Genomic DNA, 14,261 nt, shown 5'->3' on the forward strand with positions numbered 1-14,261 from the left:
GGAGACAATGTTGCATTTACAATATATAATCTCTCAGATTGTAAAGGTAATAGATCCTCTTCCCCTCTTGTGTCATAGTTTTTATTTGCTTTGGGTATAGAGTTGTCATCCATAGCCCCCTATTTATTCTTCAGCGCTGCATGTTGGATGTCTGGCAGATTTCTGATACTGAACCTGGATAAAACCGAACTCATCATCATCCCCCCCTCACACTTTCAGACATATAAAACCGGAAAGAAATGAACCGCTAGGAGGTTAAAAGAGCACTCAAACCCATCTTTTAAAACTTACCTACCAGTCTTCTTCTGTCTCTTAAACCCTCAGTACTTACCCACCATCCCAAATCTCCCCTCCTATTGTGTGATACTTCCCCCAATTGTAAGCTCTTCTGTGCAGGGTCCTCTCCTCCTTCTGTGTCTGTATCTGTCTGTTATTTGCAACCCCTATTTAATGGGTAGGGCTGCGTAATATGTTAGCGCTATATAAATCCTGTTTAATAATATTCCTAATAAATGTAATAATTTAAAGGTAATAATGCTATACTGTGTTTACCAAAGGGCCGGTGTATCTCAAACCTGATTATGTTCTTACTTACATTTAGTCGGGTGTCTTTTGGACCTTCACACGGCCACAAGTAGGACTGTTTTGTGTTCAACATATTGAACTGTTGTAAAAGGTTAGGAATGGGTAATCTACCCAATGCTCCAGCAAATATACGTATATGGGCATCTGTGAAAAAATGCTGTTAGGTAAGAATACCTTCACAAATATGAATTCTAATTGTTTATTCTTATCAATTTTCAAAATGCTGAAAAATCCAATCAAAATTTCGGGTGATGACCCTTTGCCTTCAAATCAGCATTTGCAAAGTTGGGGATTTGAATTCTACTGGTTCTAATGATCATCATAGTTGTATGTAGATTGTCACACCATCATTACCTGGAACCAAAAACAGCGGCTTGGCCTAAAACTGAGTGAGGAAGATAGATTCAGGTCATGGGTCATAAAACATGGCAAGACTGAGAATAGCAACAAGACACAAGGTAGGTATAGCACTGCCACAAGTAGAACTGTTCGTGTTCCCAAGCCTCGTGGTGATGGGATTAATCATTTCATGCATCCAATTCATTAAGTTTATTATAATGATTAAAAAAAAAAAGCATATTAAAGAAAAAAAAGGTTTTTCTTAAAAAAAAATAAATAAATAAATGCATAATCAGAATTGTCTTGGCCATCCATTCTTGGGGGGATTTTTAAGGAGATAATTCAGCTTCTTTTTGATGTCTTTTTTTTGGTCTAGATTTAATGTCCCAAATTCTCTCCGCACTTGTTCCATTATAGCATCAAGCAAGTTTGCCGGAATGGCCCTTTTACCATGACTACCATCAACATTTGTCTTACCTGCCCATTTTTTTATTTTATGAACTGACACAAAATGTTTGAATAAAAGTTGGGCATATATACCAGGCTGCTGTTGGTGGTCTTCTTTCATGCATTGAATATCTGTCTCTGTGAGTCGCTTGAGTTTTATCTTCCACGGAGTATTCTTCTTTGCCGATTTTTGCTTTTGGTGGACCGGCCAATTTTCGGTTGTTAAATTGCTGGATGAATCAATGTTAGTAACAGATTGATGATTTTCACATTCATTTATTTCTGTCTGGGGAATATGGTGAGAAGACGAAGGTTCACTTGCGTGGTTTGTTCTGTCTACCAAAGCAAAACATGTATATAGTTAATAAATATAATAAAATAAAGAGATTTCTTTATTATATATATTATGGTAATTTATTTATCATCTATGTATCTATCATTCTTTAGAGAAAAATGTTAGTGTAGTCCTTCCTTATAATCAAACTTACTGTACATATATGGGCGAATATGAAATAAATACTATAGTAAGAATGTGTTCAAAAATATGGATTTTGATTGTTTATTGTTTTAAATTTACAAAATGCAAAGTGAGCTAATGAAAGAAAGATCTAAATCCAAAATTTGGTGTGACGACCCAATGCCTTCAAATCAGCATCTATAGATACAATTGTACAAAGTCAGCAATTTTGTAGGATTCTAATCAGGTGTATGAGAACCAAATATACCACACAAGTGCTAATCATCATGGTTTTATGTAGGTAGCCACACAATCATTACCTGGAAACAAAAACAACTGTGTGGAGACTAAAAACTGGAGGAAAATCATTTCATGTCATACACTATGGAAAGACTGGGAACAGCCACAAGGTAGGTTTAGCACATCAGAAAGATCTTTTCTAGGCAAATATTTCAACGTTGACGACCATAGATGCAGGGATTGGCCAAAGAAATTTGCTTGTAGCAGATGAAAGTCATCATAAAATTGAAAGATGTCCAGCAGAGCCATCAGCTCAGAACTGGCAAGAAACCGGTAAGACCCAGGTACATCCACTTACTGTACAGAGAGGTCGTCATGGAAGAATTGCGGCAAACAATCCTTTGATGTGGAAACAAGACTAAATAACTCAGCTATGCACTAAAACATAAGATCAATGGCAGTGGGTGCCCTGGTCTGATGAGCCAAAACTTCAAATATTTGTCTGTTGCAGATGTTTTGTTTGCTGAAGAGCTGGGGAGCAGCACAATAATGAGCGTCTACAGGCTACAATAGCACATGGCAGAGGTTCTTTGCCATGGAGTTGGGAATTTAGTCCTTAAAGAGTGTCCTCAATACTGGGCCTTATCCATTAGTGGCCCCAAATTCACCAGCAGACAATTCAGTCCATGCAAGCCAAACATGCAGTCAATGTCATGTTTAAACAAATCAAAGGTATTTGATTGTAGCATTTTTGATATCTAAGATGTGCATGTATTGGTTACATATACTGCTTGTTTCTGAGAATATTCCCTTACTTACACTTTAACCTCCCTGGCAGTCTGAACAATAAGTGTTTTTAAATGTCAAAATGGTACATTTAAAAATACTTATTTTTTAAAATTTCTCATCTGATCCCGCCTCCCAGCTGCACGGTCTCTCAGGCCCCACGCCCAGACTGCCTGGACTGGCCCTGGTCCCCTGGCATTGCGTCTCAACGTTCACATGCTGGGGACCCGGATACCGGGCATCGCTGGAGGACGCCATGGGCATGTGGGGACCAGATAAGACTACTGACAATTTGTGGCTTTTGGTACTAAAAATAACCCGAGCCACTCTTGGGAATACCACCAGGGAGATTAAACAAACACAATGTTCAATAGCCACCAACCACTTCTCCAACATGTCCTCCTTACCTAAATGCACTCCCTTTCTTGGTGTCTTCTCTCTGATGTTCATCTCTTTTACTGTAGGAAGTAAAAAAAAAAAAAACAGAAAATGATGATATTTACAAGTGATTTGTATTTATATATATATATATATATATATATATATCATCTGATACTACATACTTTAAATATTTGCAATCTGACATCAGAAAAAAAAGTGTATATAGGTATATATATATATATATATATATATTTTTTTTTTTACACATCACTACTTTAAATATTGTTTTTGTATTGTATGGTTTGAAACAATGTTTTTGATAAAAGTGGACTTTAAAAAAGAGCTTATATTTCTTTTTTTTAATATCTTCACTAAAATTTAATAGTAAAAAAGTTCATGCATACTTGCAAATGTGTCTTTTTCAGGTTTCATCATTCCATCTGAGATTCCCCAATCCAGCATTTGAGCTTTTGCCTCCCCATAACCCTGGTCCTTGAGTGCTGTGAAGGGAAGAGGTGGGTTAGGAGGTATCTCCACTCTTTTTTATAGAGTAATAGTATCATTTCTTACCTGTTTCAAGTGTTTTTGTAAGGTCCAGATGAGCTTGGCGCTCATTTATTTCTAGCAGGATACTTTCTATTACCTTTGGAGCATTCTCAATAGTGTAATGGCGACATATAAGATCTACCAATTTCTCTGCATTTGTGTCTTCAAGATTACTCCGACCAATTTTGGGATATCCTTCTAGCTTTTTCTCCTGAAGTTTACTCTTGAAGGATTCTAATGATTTTGTGGTAATGCTTTGCAGCGCTTCCTCCAAAATACTTTTAAGTCTCCCATCCATGGCAATGACGCAGTTGCAAAATGTTCCCGTTACTTCATTTATGATACTACAAATAGAAATAAAACAAATAGGAATAATTCAATTCATAAAAAAAACAAGGTTGTGGCAAAAAAAATTGGAGTTGGAGATCTTCAGTTACAATAAAATCACCAGCGAATCAACAAAGGCTCTGGTTATTTGTACCAGTGCTTGGCTATGGAGGGGTACATTATGGGTACATTATGGCAACCAGATAATAGCTCCCCACACTTCCAATCACCACTTTAAGAACATCCTCTGAATAACAATTGGCTTTTTAAATTTAAAGTGATGATAAGTGATTGTTTGCACTAATGTAATTACCCTGAACTGGTGATCAGAAGCTCCATTCACTTCAATGGGGTATTGGGGAGCTGTCACAGCAAGCAGTGTAAAAGTCCTATTGATTAGGTACTGGGTTTGATTTAGGTGTAATTGCACTGACTGCCACTAGATAGGCGCTATAACTCACAGTGTGCTAGTTCCCAATAGATAGACAATAGAGACCTCGTTCCGTTTGTGTAAACGAACCCACAATGGATGATCACTACAGTGTGGAAACCCTGTAGGATAAACGGATGGATGGATTATCCATAGTGGGCGCATATACACAATCTGGAAAATGTGTTAGTAAAAATAGAATAAATATTTTTTACACCTGATGTGGTGGCTTTATTTTTGGGCTCTTTTAAACTTTTATGGGAATGGGTAAAGGGTACTATGTGCCCCTGCACTCCTTCACCTGAGTGGACAGCAGAGGGGGCTACTAGATTTCAAATAGGTTCCCCACCCACAGACCCATACAACACCGGCCAAATTGTGAGGAAGAGGCCCTGTCCCCGAAGGACAGCTTTTGCCCCCTTTGGGGGCAGACTGGTCTAGTTTTTCCAATTCCCTATACTCATCTCCCCACATTTACCAACTTTAAAAATATGGGGATTATATTTATAAAAAATAATTATCGTTGAACATCAGGGTTGCTGTTTTAAAAGTAAGAGTGTCTAGAAGCCCGAAAATAAACCGCCAGGGCCATTTACATAGTAAGGAGGTGCGACCCCTAACATTATACCTACCTGTCACATACCTAGAAATGTCATACCACATTACCCTGCCCCCTTCCCTACTTTAAACCCCAATTTCCCTGTATTGGGGAGATGTACAGGTGAACAAAGATGAAGGTACAAATGGGGGACACCTGTGGCTAACAACCCATAAAATTTCATTGTTAGGCCATAGTCAGAATATAAAAAACTCTGCCCATCAGAAAAATCTACCCTGATACACATTGCTGGAGGCTTCTAGCACCTGAACCCCAATGTCTCTGGAACAGGGGGGAGGTACAGGTGAGCAAAATTAGAAGTGCACCTGGAGTACATAGACAATGCTTATAAAAAAGCAACCACTACCTATCCCCTGCTAACAAACATACCCCATTCCTGTATGAAGGTGCTAAACACCATGGACCCCTCTCAACACAAACTACAGACAGAATGATTAGGAAGCGCAGCTTTGCATTCTGACCCCACGTCTCACATTCACATGTTCACTGTTTATAAATAGATACAAATGATTAAATTACTGTTTGCACCTTACCTGCCCTCCACTCATCTGGAGGTTTGTACTATGCTAATATAGTCATGCAGAAAGAAATGTGTGCTTCTCTGGTCTATAAAGTCCTTTGTGAGTGTAAAATATCTATCAATTGGGTACTCAGCTAATAAACAGGGCATTGCACTGCTTACCTATTGTCATAAGATGCAAAAAGATATTAAAAATAGCAACACGTACCTGTACAATCATGCAGAAGCATGCAATGACGTACATGAAACTGGTTAATTCCTGTTCTTTCGCGCTCTTTTTATTAACCCTCTGCTGTCTGGGCACATTGTAACAGTGACACACACTGGAGACATAATGTAATGCATTCAAAATAAATTAATACAAAAAAGTCACTTTTGCTCTATATAGATGTAAGACCCAAACAATTCTTTGTGTGAATAAGCATTGTATAGTAAAAAATAATTATTGTCCCCCCTCCACCTTGGTAACACATAGAGCATCATGCATGTGATCGCAGATGGGGGCAGGACAGCCAGTGTCCTCCTCTCATCACTTCCAAAAACAAAAACATCCTGTGAAATTTATACACCCTTAGTATGATCGCTGTGTATGTAACGTCTGCTTGTCATGTTCTGCAGCCTAACAACTCATTGTGCTCAATCCTTTAGATCCCCTAAATTGTTGGTTGTAATTACCTAAAATTTTAGGGTACACAGGGGACTCACATAGCTACTAATAACCAACATTTCTTTTTTTAATTTCAAGACTTTCAAAATAAGGGGATCATGAGTTTAAAAACTCATGGAAATTGGAAGATTTGGGTTGCTGTTTTATAAGAAAGTGCACCTAGGAGGCCAAAATTGAAATGCAAATTAAGGGCCCCCGGGGCCACTTACATAGTAACAAGCATTGGGGTGCCCTCCTTAAATAATTTACCTAACTTTCACCAAACTATAACTGTAATACTGTGCTGTCCTTTCAGCTTCTGTTTGAACCCCAATTTATCTGGAATGGGGAGGTGCAGGAACTGAAAATGCAGATGCAAGTGGGGAACAGATGTATAAACCCCTAACATTTAATTAGCATGGCATCATTAGAACATAAAAACCTCTGCCCATTAAACTGTCCGCTTACCTACCTTGAACCCCGATTTCTCTAGAACAGAGAGGTGCAGATAAACAGAATCATAGGTGCAAGTGGGGGACACTTGTGGCTAACACCCCCCAAACTTTCATCATTACATAAACTTTGCCCATCAATACACGCTGCCCTGTTACTTACCCCACCAGTACCTGAACCCCAATTTTGTTTTGATGGGCAGAGTTTTTTATGTTCTAATGATGTCATTGTAATAAAACTTTAGGGGGTGTTATCCACAGATGTTCCCCACACTTTTTCAGTTTCCTACACCTCCCCATTCCAGAGAAATTGGGGTTCCAGTGTTAGAAGTGGGCAGTAATGTGTAACAGGGCAGTGCGTTTGCCATAGTAATGAAATTTTAGTGTGTGTGTGGGGGGGGGGCTTATCCAAAGGTGTCCCCTCATTGCACCTACATTTTTGGCTGTGTACACCCCACAATTCTAGGGAAATTGGGGTTCAAAGAAGAGAAGCAGATAGTAACATGGTAGCATAGTATGACAGTTATAGATTTGTGAGAGATAAGTATAAATTTAGGGGCCCTTCCCCAATGCTCCTTTCTATGTAAGGGGCCCCCAGGGGTCCGCAATTTAAATTAGGACTCCCAGGTGCATTTGCTTTTAATACTGCAACCCCAGTGTTGTGTTTTCACAAGATTTTATAATTCTGATCTCCATATCATGAAATTTGTAAAAGCTGGGGTGCTGGAATTGTAAATGGTGCTGACTACATTAGCACCCTGTGCACCCTAAAAACTACAAATCATTATGACATACAGTTTAAGGATGTGATATGTTTACACCATGTGGGATTTTTTTTCCAAAAGACTCGGCACAGCTATAGGAGGGGGAGGGGCGGCCTGTGCTCTCCTCACTCCGCCCGGCAATAATCGCCAATCAGCTCTTATCAGCGGAGAACGGAGCGAGCACAGCAGCCTCTCCGGTGTCTGATAATGTGCCGGGCGGAATAATTACAGCAGGTGGGCGGCCCGCCCCCTAAAAATGGGCAGGGGAGAACTATGGGAAGTGTATTAGGGGCAGTAGATGGGGTATAGTGTACTGGGGGGGCAGTATATTGGGGCAGTAGATTAGGTATAGTGTACTGGGGGGCAGTAGATGGGGTATAGTGTACTGGGGGGGCAGTATATTGGGGCAGTAGATGAGGTATAGTGTACTGGAGGGCAGTATATTGGGGCAGTAGATTAGGTATAGTGTACTGGAGGGCAGTATATCGGGGCAATAGATTAGGTATAGTGTACTGGACAGCAGTATAATGGGGCAGTAGATTAGGTATAATGTACTGGGAGGCAGTATATTGGGGGCAGTAGATGAGGTATAGTGTACTGGAGGGCAGTATATTGGGGGCAGTAGATGAAGTATACTGTAGTGGAGGGCAGTATATTGGGGCAGTAGATTAGGTATAGTGAACTGGGGGGCAGTATATTGGGGCAGTAGATTAGGTATAGTGTACTGGGGGCAGTTTAATGGGGGCAGTAGATGAAGTTTACTTTACTGGAGGTATAGTGTACTGGAGGGCAGTATATTGGGCCAGTAGATTAGGTATAGTGTACTGGAGGGCAGTATATTGGGGCACAGTAGATTAGGTATAGTGTACTGGAGGGCAGTATATTGGGGCAATAGATTAGGTATACTGTACTGGACAGCAGTATAATGGGGCAGTAGATTAGGTATAATGTACTGGAGGCATTATACTGGGGGCAGTAGATGAGGTATAGTGTACTGGAGGGCAGTATATTGGGACAGTAAATGAAGTATACTGTAGTGGAGGGCAGTATATTGGGGCAGTAGATTAGGTATAGTGTACAGGGGGTCAGTATATTGGGGCAGTAGATGATGTATAGTGTACTGGAGGGCAGTATATTGGGGCAGTAGATTAGATATTGTGTACTGGATAGCAGTATTTTGGGGCAGTAGATTAGGTATAGTGTACTGAAGGGCAGTATATTGGGGCAATAGATTAGGTATAGTGTACTGGAGGGCAGTATATTGGGGGCAGTAGATTAGGTATAGTGTACTGAAGGGCAGTATATTGGGGCAGTAGATTAGGTATAGTGTACTGGAGGGCAGTATATTGGGGTAGTAGATGAGGTATAGTGTACTGGAGGGCAGTATATTGGGGTAGTAGATGATGTGTAGTGTACTGGAGGGCAGTATTTTGGGGCAGTAGATTAGGTATAGTGTACTGGAGGGCAGTATATGGGGGCAGTAGATGAGGTATTAAACTATTAATAAACTACCCATGTAGTGAGACTATCCCAGCATTGCATGAGTTGAGTGCTTCTTTAGGTCTAGGGGCTTCTATCACTTTCCTACCAGCTCCGAATTATAGAGGATCATGTCAGGGACCAGAAGCAGCTCACAAGTGCCAGGATACCCCTCTGCCAGGGTATATTTCTAAAAATAACCAATATTACTATAGAAAGATACCTCTGTGTTACCTGTGACCTGTCAAAATCACAGATTTCTTCTGTTATATACAAGAAGTCATGAATAAGAATAGACATAAAAGAGCAATGAAAAAAACACAGCTTCATAAGCAAACAAGTGCAATATAACAAGTGCAGCATCTGTCACAACAGAGTACTGTAGGTTAATTAACCCTGCGATTTCTTCACCCCTTGCTCCAGTGCTTTTGAAATCTCCTGCTCGCTCTCGCTCTCTGCTCCCTCCTTCCTCTTGGTATCCCTCCGTGTACCACGTGACCACACCCTCCGAAGAAGCCAATAGGGGTTACTTTTGGAGGAGGGCTTATATTTCACCCTTGCATGATTAGCATGCTAGGGCTTACTTTCGGGATAGGTCTTATTTTCGGAGAAACACGGTAGGAAGATGTTTCTCATTTTCTGTGTTAGCGTCATTGTTTTAGTTACTGAAATAAATGAAGGCGGTAATTCTGCACTGTGGTGATGGCATCTAGGCTAGATAGGGGATTAGAAATATTTCTGGAGTAAAAGTCCATCACAGGTTACTAGCCCTTATGGGTTTGTGCTACTTCCCCTCCTATTGTGTGCTAATTCCCCCACCTCTTAGATTGTAAGCTCTTCAGGGCAGGGTCCTCCTCCTGTGTCACTGGCTGTATCTATCTGTCATTTGCAACCCCTATTTATTGTACAGCACTGCCTAATATGTTGCCGCTAAATAAATCCTGTTTATTAATAATATTAATAAAGCCTCCTTATTATATATAGGGGCCAATGTGAGACACAGGAGCTGAACTAGATGGGCCATTCTTATGTTCTGATCAGGTAATCAGTCTTATCAGGTTGGTGCTCATTGCTGATGTTGGATTATGGATTGGTTCTGTCATAGGGAGCGATTGCTGTACATTGCATGAAAGTCCAACGCACGTACAGAGGTGAATTGAAGGTAGGAAATGCACTCAGATACCTTTTTCAGAGCAGGCCAATAGCTGCTGGTCAGTGGAATATTGCCTCCTGGTGGTCAGTGCAACATTGCCCCCTGGTGGTCAGTGCAACATTGCCCCCTGGTGGTCAGCAAATTTAAAAGGACCCCTGCTAAGAATAACATTCAGGAAATATTAATTTCTATAGTGTTAATTATTAGTGTTATTTTTTGTATAAGGATAGAATTGTATTGGGTGCTTCATTTTTTTTACTTTTGTGTTTTTGTTAACTCTAAATCTTGAACACCTTCTATGGTGGAGGTAACATCTGGGTTCATACAGTTCTTTGTTAAAGAAACAATACATCAAGCCACTCAGTTCCATTGTATTATTTATCAGGAAGCCCTTTGTGCCAGGGAAAGCAGTAATAAATGTCCTCAAAGGTGTCACACAAATGGTGAATTACCTCATGGCTTGTGCTCTGAATCTTCCAGTTTCTAGCACTTCTGTAGGAGGTTCAGGCTCTGTATAATTGTGTATACTGAGGACGAGTCCTGGAGAGATTTGTAGCCTGCTTGGATGGTATTGGGCTATTTATTGATGAAAAGGGCCGGAATATCCACGGATCACTGATATGGCCTGGCTTACAAACCTCATGTTTTTCTTTACAGATTTTACACTACACTTCAATGTACTGAACAAACAACTACAAGCTGTAGGAAAAAAAGCAGAATGTTTTGTGATATCAAAACATTTGAAGGAAAACTGCAGGCTTTTGAAAGAGACCTTGAAAGTGGGCTGCTAAAATATTTTCCAAATCTAAAAATGCATTTAGAAAATTCTACAACATTTGCAGAAAATCCTACAAGTCATCAGCAAATCTACAAGGAATTTTCTAGCAGTGTAGCAGCTGCAAACGTGACTTAGTAACGGACCCTCCCACAATGCCTAGGGACCTCCCCCATGATGCCTAGGCCCCTCCAATAACAGCAGGGATGCCCCCTCCATGTTTGTTGTGGCAGGCAGCCAATTGGCTGTCTGTCACTGAATGCCACACAGGCAGCCATTGGCCTATATAAGGCGAAGGTGTGCCTGCATTTACTCTGACAGAGATTTGCTGATAGCATCACAACCTTTCTGTGCTTCTTGGCTTGCTTTACTTTGTTAGACTGTGTCACACTCACACTATTAGTCAGATAGATTGTTGGATTGTACTGTATGTGTGCCGTCCTGAAATCTACTGTACTCAGATAGGAAGAGTGTTTCACTGTTAGCCCAAACAGTCCATGATACACCTGTTCCTCCTAGTTCCTCATCAGCGGCTGGAAAGTCACGTGTACGGCAGTATGTAGCGGAGTCCCACCGAGGGGTTGGAGAGGCGCAGCTACAATCATTCATTGAAGATGCTGAGTTGTTTCACCCATCTGATGAAGAGAGTCAGTTCACAGGCTTTCCCCCCAGTTATTTTTCACCAGAACACCCTGAGCCAGACCAGCCAGTTCAAACTGGCTCTAAAATGCCGCTGCTTCCTTTCGGTACGTACAGGGAAACTGTCTCTTCTGATGATGATGATGATGTCCTTGATCCGACATGGGGCGAACAAGGAGATCATATTAGGCAGGAAGAAGAGGAGGAGGAGGTTGCAGAGCGCCCTCAAAGGGAGAGAGGGAGGAAGAGGGTAAAAGCTGTCCACACTTCAAGTACCAGTGAGGCAAGTCATAGACGTAAATTGTCAGAAGCTGTCACCACAGCTGTGCCTCAACAACCGCTGACCGCCACCACAAGCACCAGCTCCAGAGAACCTTTCGGCCGAGTTAGATGTTCGCTAGTGTGGGCATTTTTTAATGTCCATAGTGATGACAACACTATGATCATCTGTAAACTGTGTGCTCAACACATGAAACGAGGCAAAAACCCAAACAAACTTGGAACAAGTTGCATGAGCACTCATTTAAAAAGCCACCACCCAGTAACCTGGTGGGAACACCTGGTCGCGGACGCTGCATCAAGAGATGACGTTTCAAACATCATCTCAGACATGCGTGCCTAGTATGCATAGTGCACCACAAATCCAGGAAGAGGAGGAGGTGGAAGAGGATGAGGAGGACATTGCAGGCATGGGAGAAGGGAAGGAAGGTACAGAGGAGGATATTGAGGGTACATGGCATCCATCCACCCAAACACAAGGCGGCATGTTCCATGGATGGCAAGACCAGGAGGAGGAGGAGGACGACGACCCTGTGCTGCTGTTCAACCCACAGGAGTGTGGGACCAGAATTACCTCAGCTGTGGATAGTTTGAGCCACATGACAGCCTTCATGCAGGCGTGCATAGCCAAAGATCCGCGCATACAACGCTTAAGAACAGACTGACGACTATTGGATTGCTACGTTACTGGATCCACGTTACAAGCCTGAGATACAACAACTGATCTTGCCCCAATACAGGGGACCTAAAATGCAGCACTACCAAGAAGTGCTTGTAAGGGACTTGTGCTCAGCCTTTCCGGCTGCCAGCAGCAACAGCAGCATCAACAGCAGCATCAACAGCAAGGATCCCTATGGCAGTTCCACCAGCCATGGAAGCCAAACAACTGCTTTAAGTGGCATGGGTGGCAGCAGCAGTAGAGGTCGTCTAAGCCAAACTATGCAGGCTTTTTTTCAGCGGAAGCAAGCTGCCAGTCGTGCAGCAATTGCCAATGACACTCAGCAGCGGTACTCAGTCATGGTGCAGGAATACCTGAGCTCTGCATGGGACATCTGCAACCTGCAAAGCATACTGAGTGACGAACGGATTCGGCTCTCTGCAGAAAATGTCGACGGAATCACTTTTATTAAAATGAATAAGGCTTCGATCGACAATGACTTCAACACCGCCGTCGTCAAGTGCTGCACGGACATCTTGATGGGAAGAGCACGTTCACAGCCTTTCGGCATCTCCTTCTACTTCTCACCCTCTACCTCTACTCTGTCTCTGAGGTCTATAACTTGCAATGGAGCTGTGTAACTGGCTAATTTTTTTTTACCGAGCACCCCCTCAGGGCCCTCTGCCTTTATCCACTTTGAGGCCTATTTCACTTGTAATGGAGCTGTGTGATTCATAATTAAATATTTTTATTTTTAGTAGAGTACAGGAATTTTTCTGTTTATTTTGATAGATAGCAAGTGGTATCAGAAATAAATATCTGTATTTTTTTGACAGAAATACAGAAATGTTTCTGTTTATTTTCATAGATAGCAAGTGCTATCAGAATGAAATATTTGTAATTTTTTTTAAAAGAAATACAGATATTTTTCGGTTTATTTTGATAGATAGCAAGTGATGTTAGAATGAAATATCTGGATTTTTTGACAGAAATTTTTCTGTTTATTTAGATAGATAGCAAGTAGTATCAGAATGAAATATCTTTATTTTTTTTCAGAAATACAGACATTTTTCTGATTATTTTGATAGATAGCAAGTGGTATCAAAATTAAATATCTGTATTTTTTTTACAGAATTACAGAAATTTTTCTATTTTGATAGCAAGTTGTATCAGAATGAAATATCTGGGTTTTTTGAAAAATAGAGAATTTTTTCTGTTTTATTTTGATAGATAGAAAGTGGTATCAGAATTAAATATCTGTATTTTTTTTACAGAAACGTTTCTGTTTACGTTGATAGATAGCAAGTGGAATCAGAATGACATATCTGTATATTTTTTTACAGAAATACAGGAATTTTTCTGTTTATTTTGATAGATACCAAGTGGTATCAGAATGAGATATCTGTATTTTTTTTACAGAATTAACCTCCCAACCGCTAACCCCGTACTTTTCCGTGCAAAGATTTTTGCAACTATCGATAACACCGTACTTTTCCGCCTATAATAAAATCTCACTTACCTGGTCCCGGTGTGCTCATCCAGCGTCGCGTCCGTGTTCCAGCGTCGGGTCTGTGTTCCAGCGTCGTCCTCCAGCGTCGGGTGCCGTCTCCTATACCAGCGGGACCGGTAAGATGCCGGCCGGCTTCTTACCTGGTCCTGCTGATCGTCCCACGTCGTTCTCCGTCCAGCGTCGGGTGCTTCTAACACAAGAAGCCGGCCGGCGGAGAAAAAAAAAGCCG

At 41.2% G+C, this 14,261-nt stretch overlaps 1 protein-coding gene across 2 annotated transcripts; it reads right to left on the reverse strand.

Annotated features, from left to right (window-relative positions):
• Positions 1-373: 373 nt before the first annotated feature.
• Positions 374-5,845, reverse strand: LOC140334855 (uncharacterized). 2 transcript variants are annotated; one of them, XM_072417123.1, is made up of 6 exons: positions 5,691-5,845; positions 3,806-4,125; positions 3,640-3,735; positions 3,262-3,312; positions 1,465-1,707; positions 374-970 (listed from the first exon to the last, which is right to left on the reverse strand). In XM_072417123.1, exons 2-6 carry the CDS (start codon positions 4,077-4,079, stop codon positions 936-938), a joined length of 699 nt encoding a protein of 232 aa, XP_072273224.1. In that variant the 5' UTR covers positions 4,080-4,125; positions 5,691-5,845; the 3' UTR covers positions 374-935. The 2 variants fall into 2 exon arrangements, with proteins under 2 accessions (XP_072273224.1, XP_072273223.1); XM_072417122.1 differs by lacking the exon at positions 374-970 and having other exon boundaries at positions 1,121-1,707; positions 5,691-5,844.
• Between the last annotated feature and the right edge of the window lie 8,416 nt (positions 5,846-14,261).

This window comes from Pyxicephalus adspersus, chromosome 7 (genome assembly GCF_032062135.1).
Source record: "Pyxicephalus adspersus chromosome 7, UCB_Pads_2.0, whole genome shotgun sequence".
Taxonomy (NCBI): domain Eukaryota; kingdom Metazoa; phylum Chordata; class Amphibia; order Anura; family Pyxicephalidae; genus Pyxicephalus; species Pyxicephalus adspersus.

Excerpts from the sequence above, each read along its gene's own strand:
- LOC140334855 (XM_072417122.1), bottom strand. The coding sequence starts at position 4,079 with ATGGATGGGAGACTTAAAAGTATTTTGGAGGAAGCGCTGCAAAGCATT. Across the intron at positions 3,736-3,805 it reads TACAAAAACACTTGAAACAG|CACTCAAGGACCAGGGTTAT; the intron begins GTAAGAAATGAT and ends TTCCCTTCACAG. Across the intron at positions 3,313-3,639 it reads TGAAAAAGACACATTTGCAA|TAAAAGAGATGAACATCAGA; the intron begins GTATGCATGAAC and ends TACTTCCTACAG.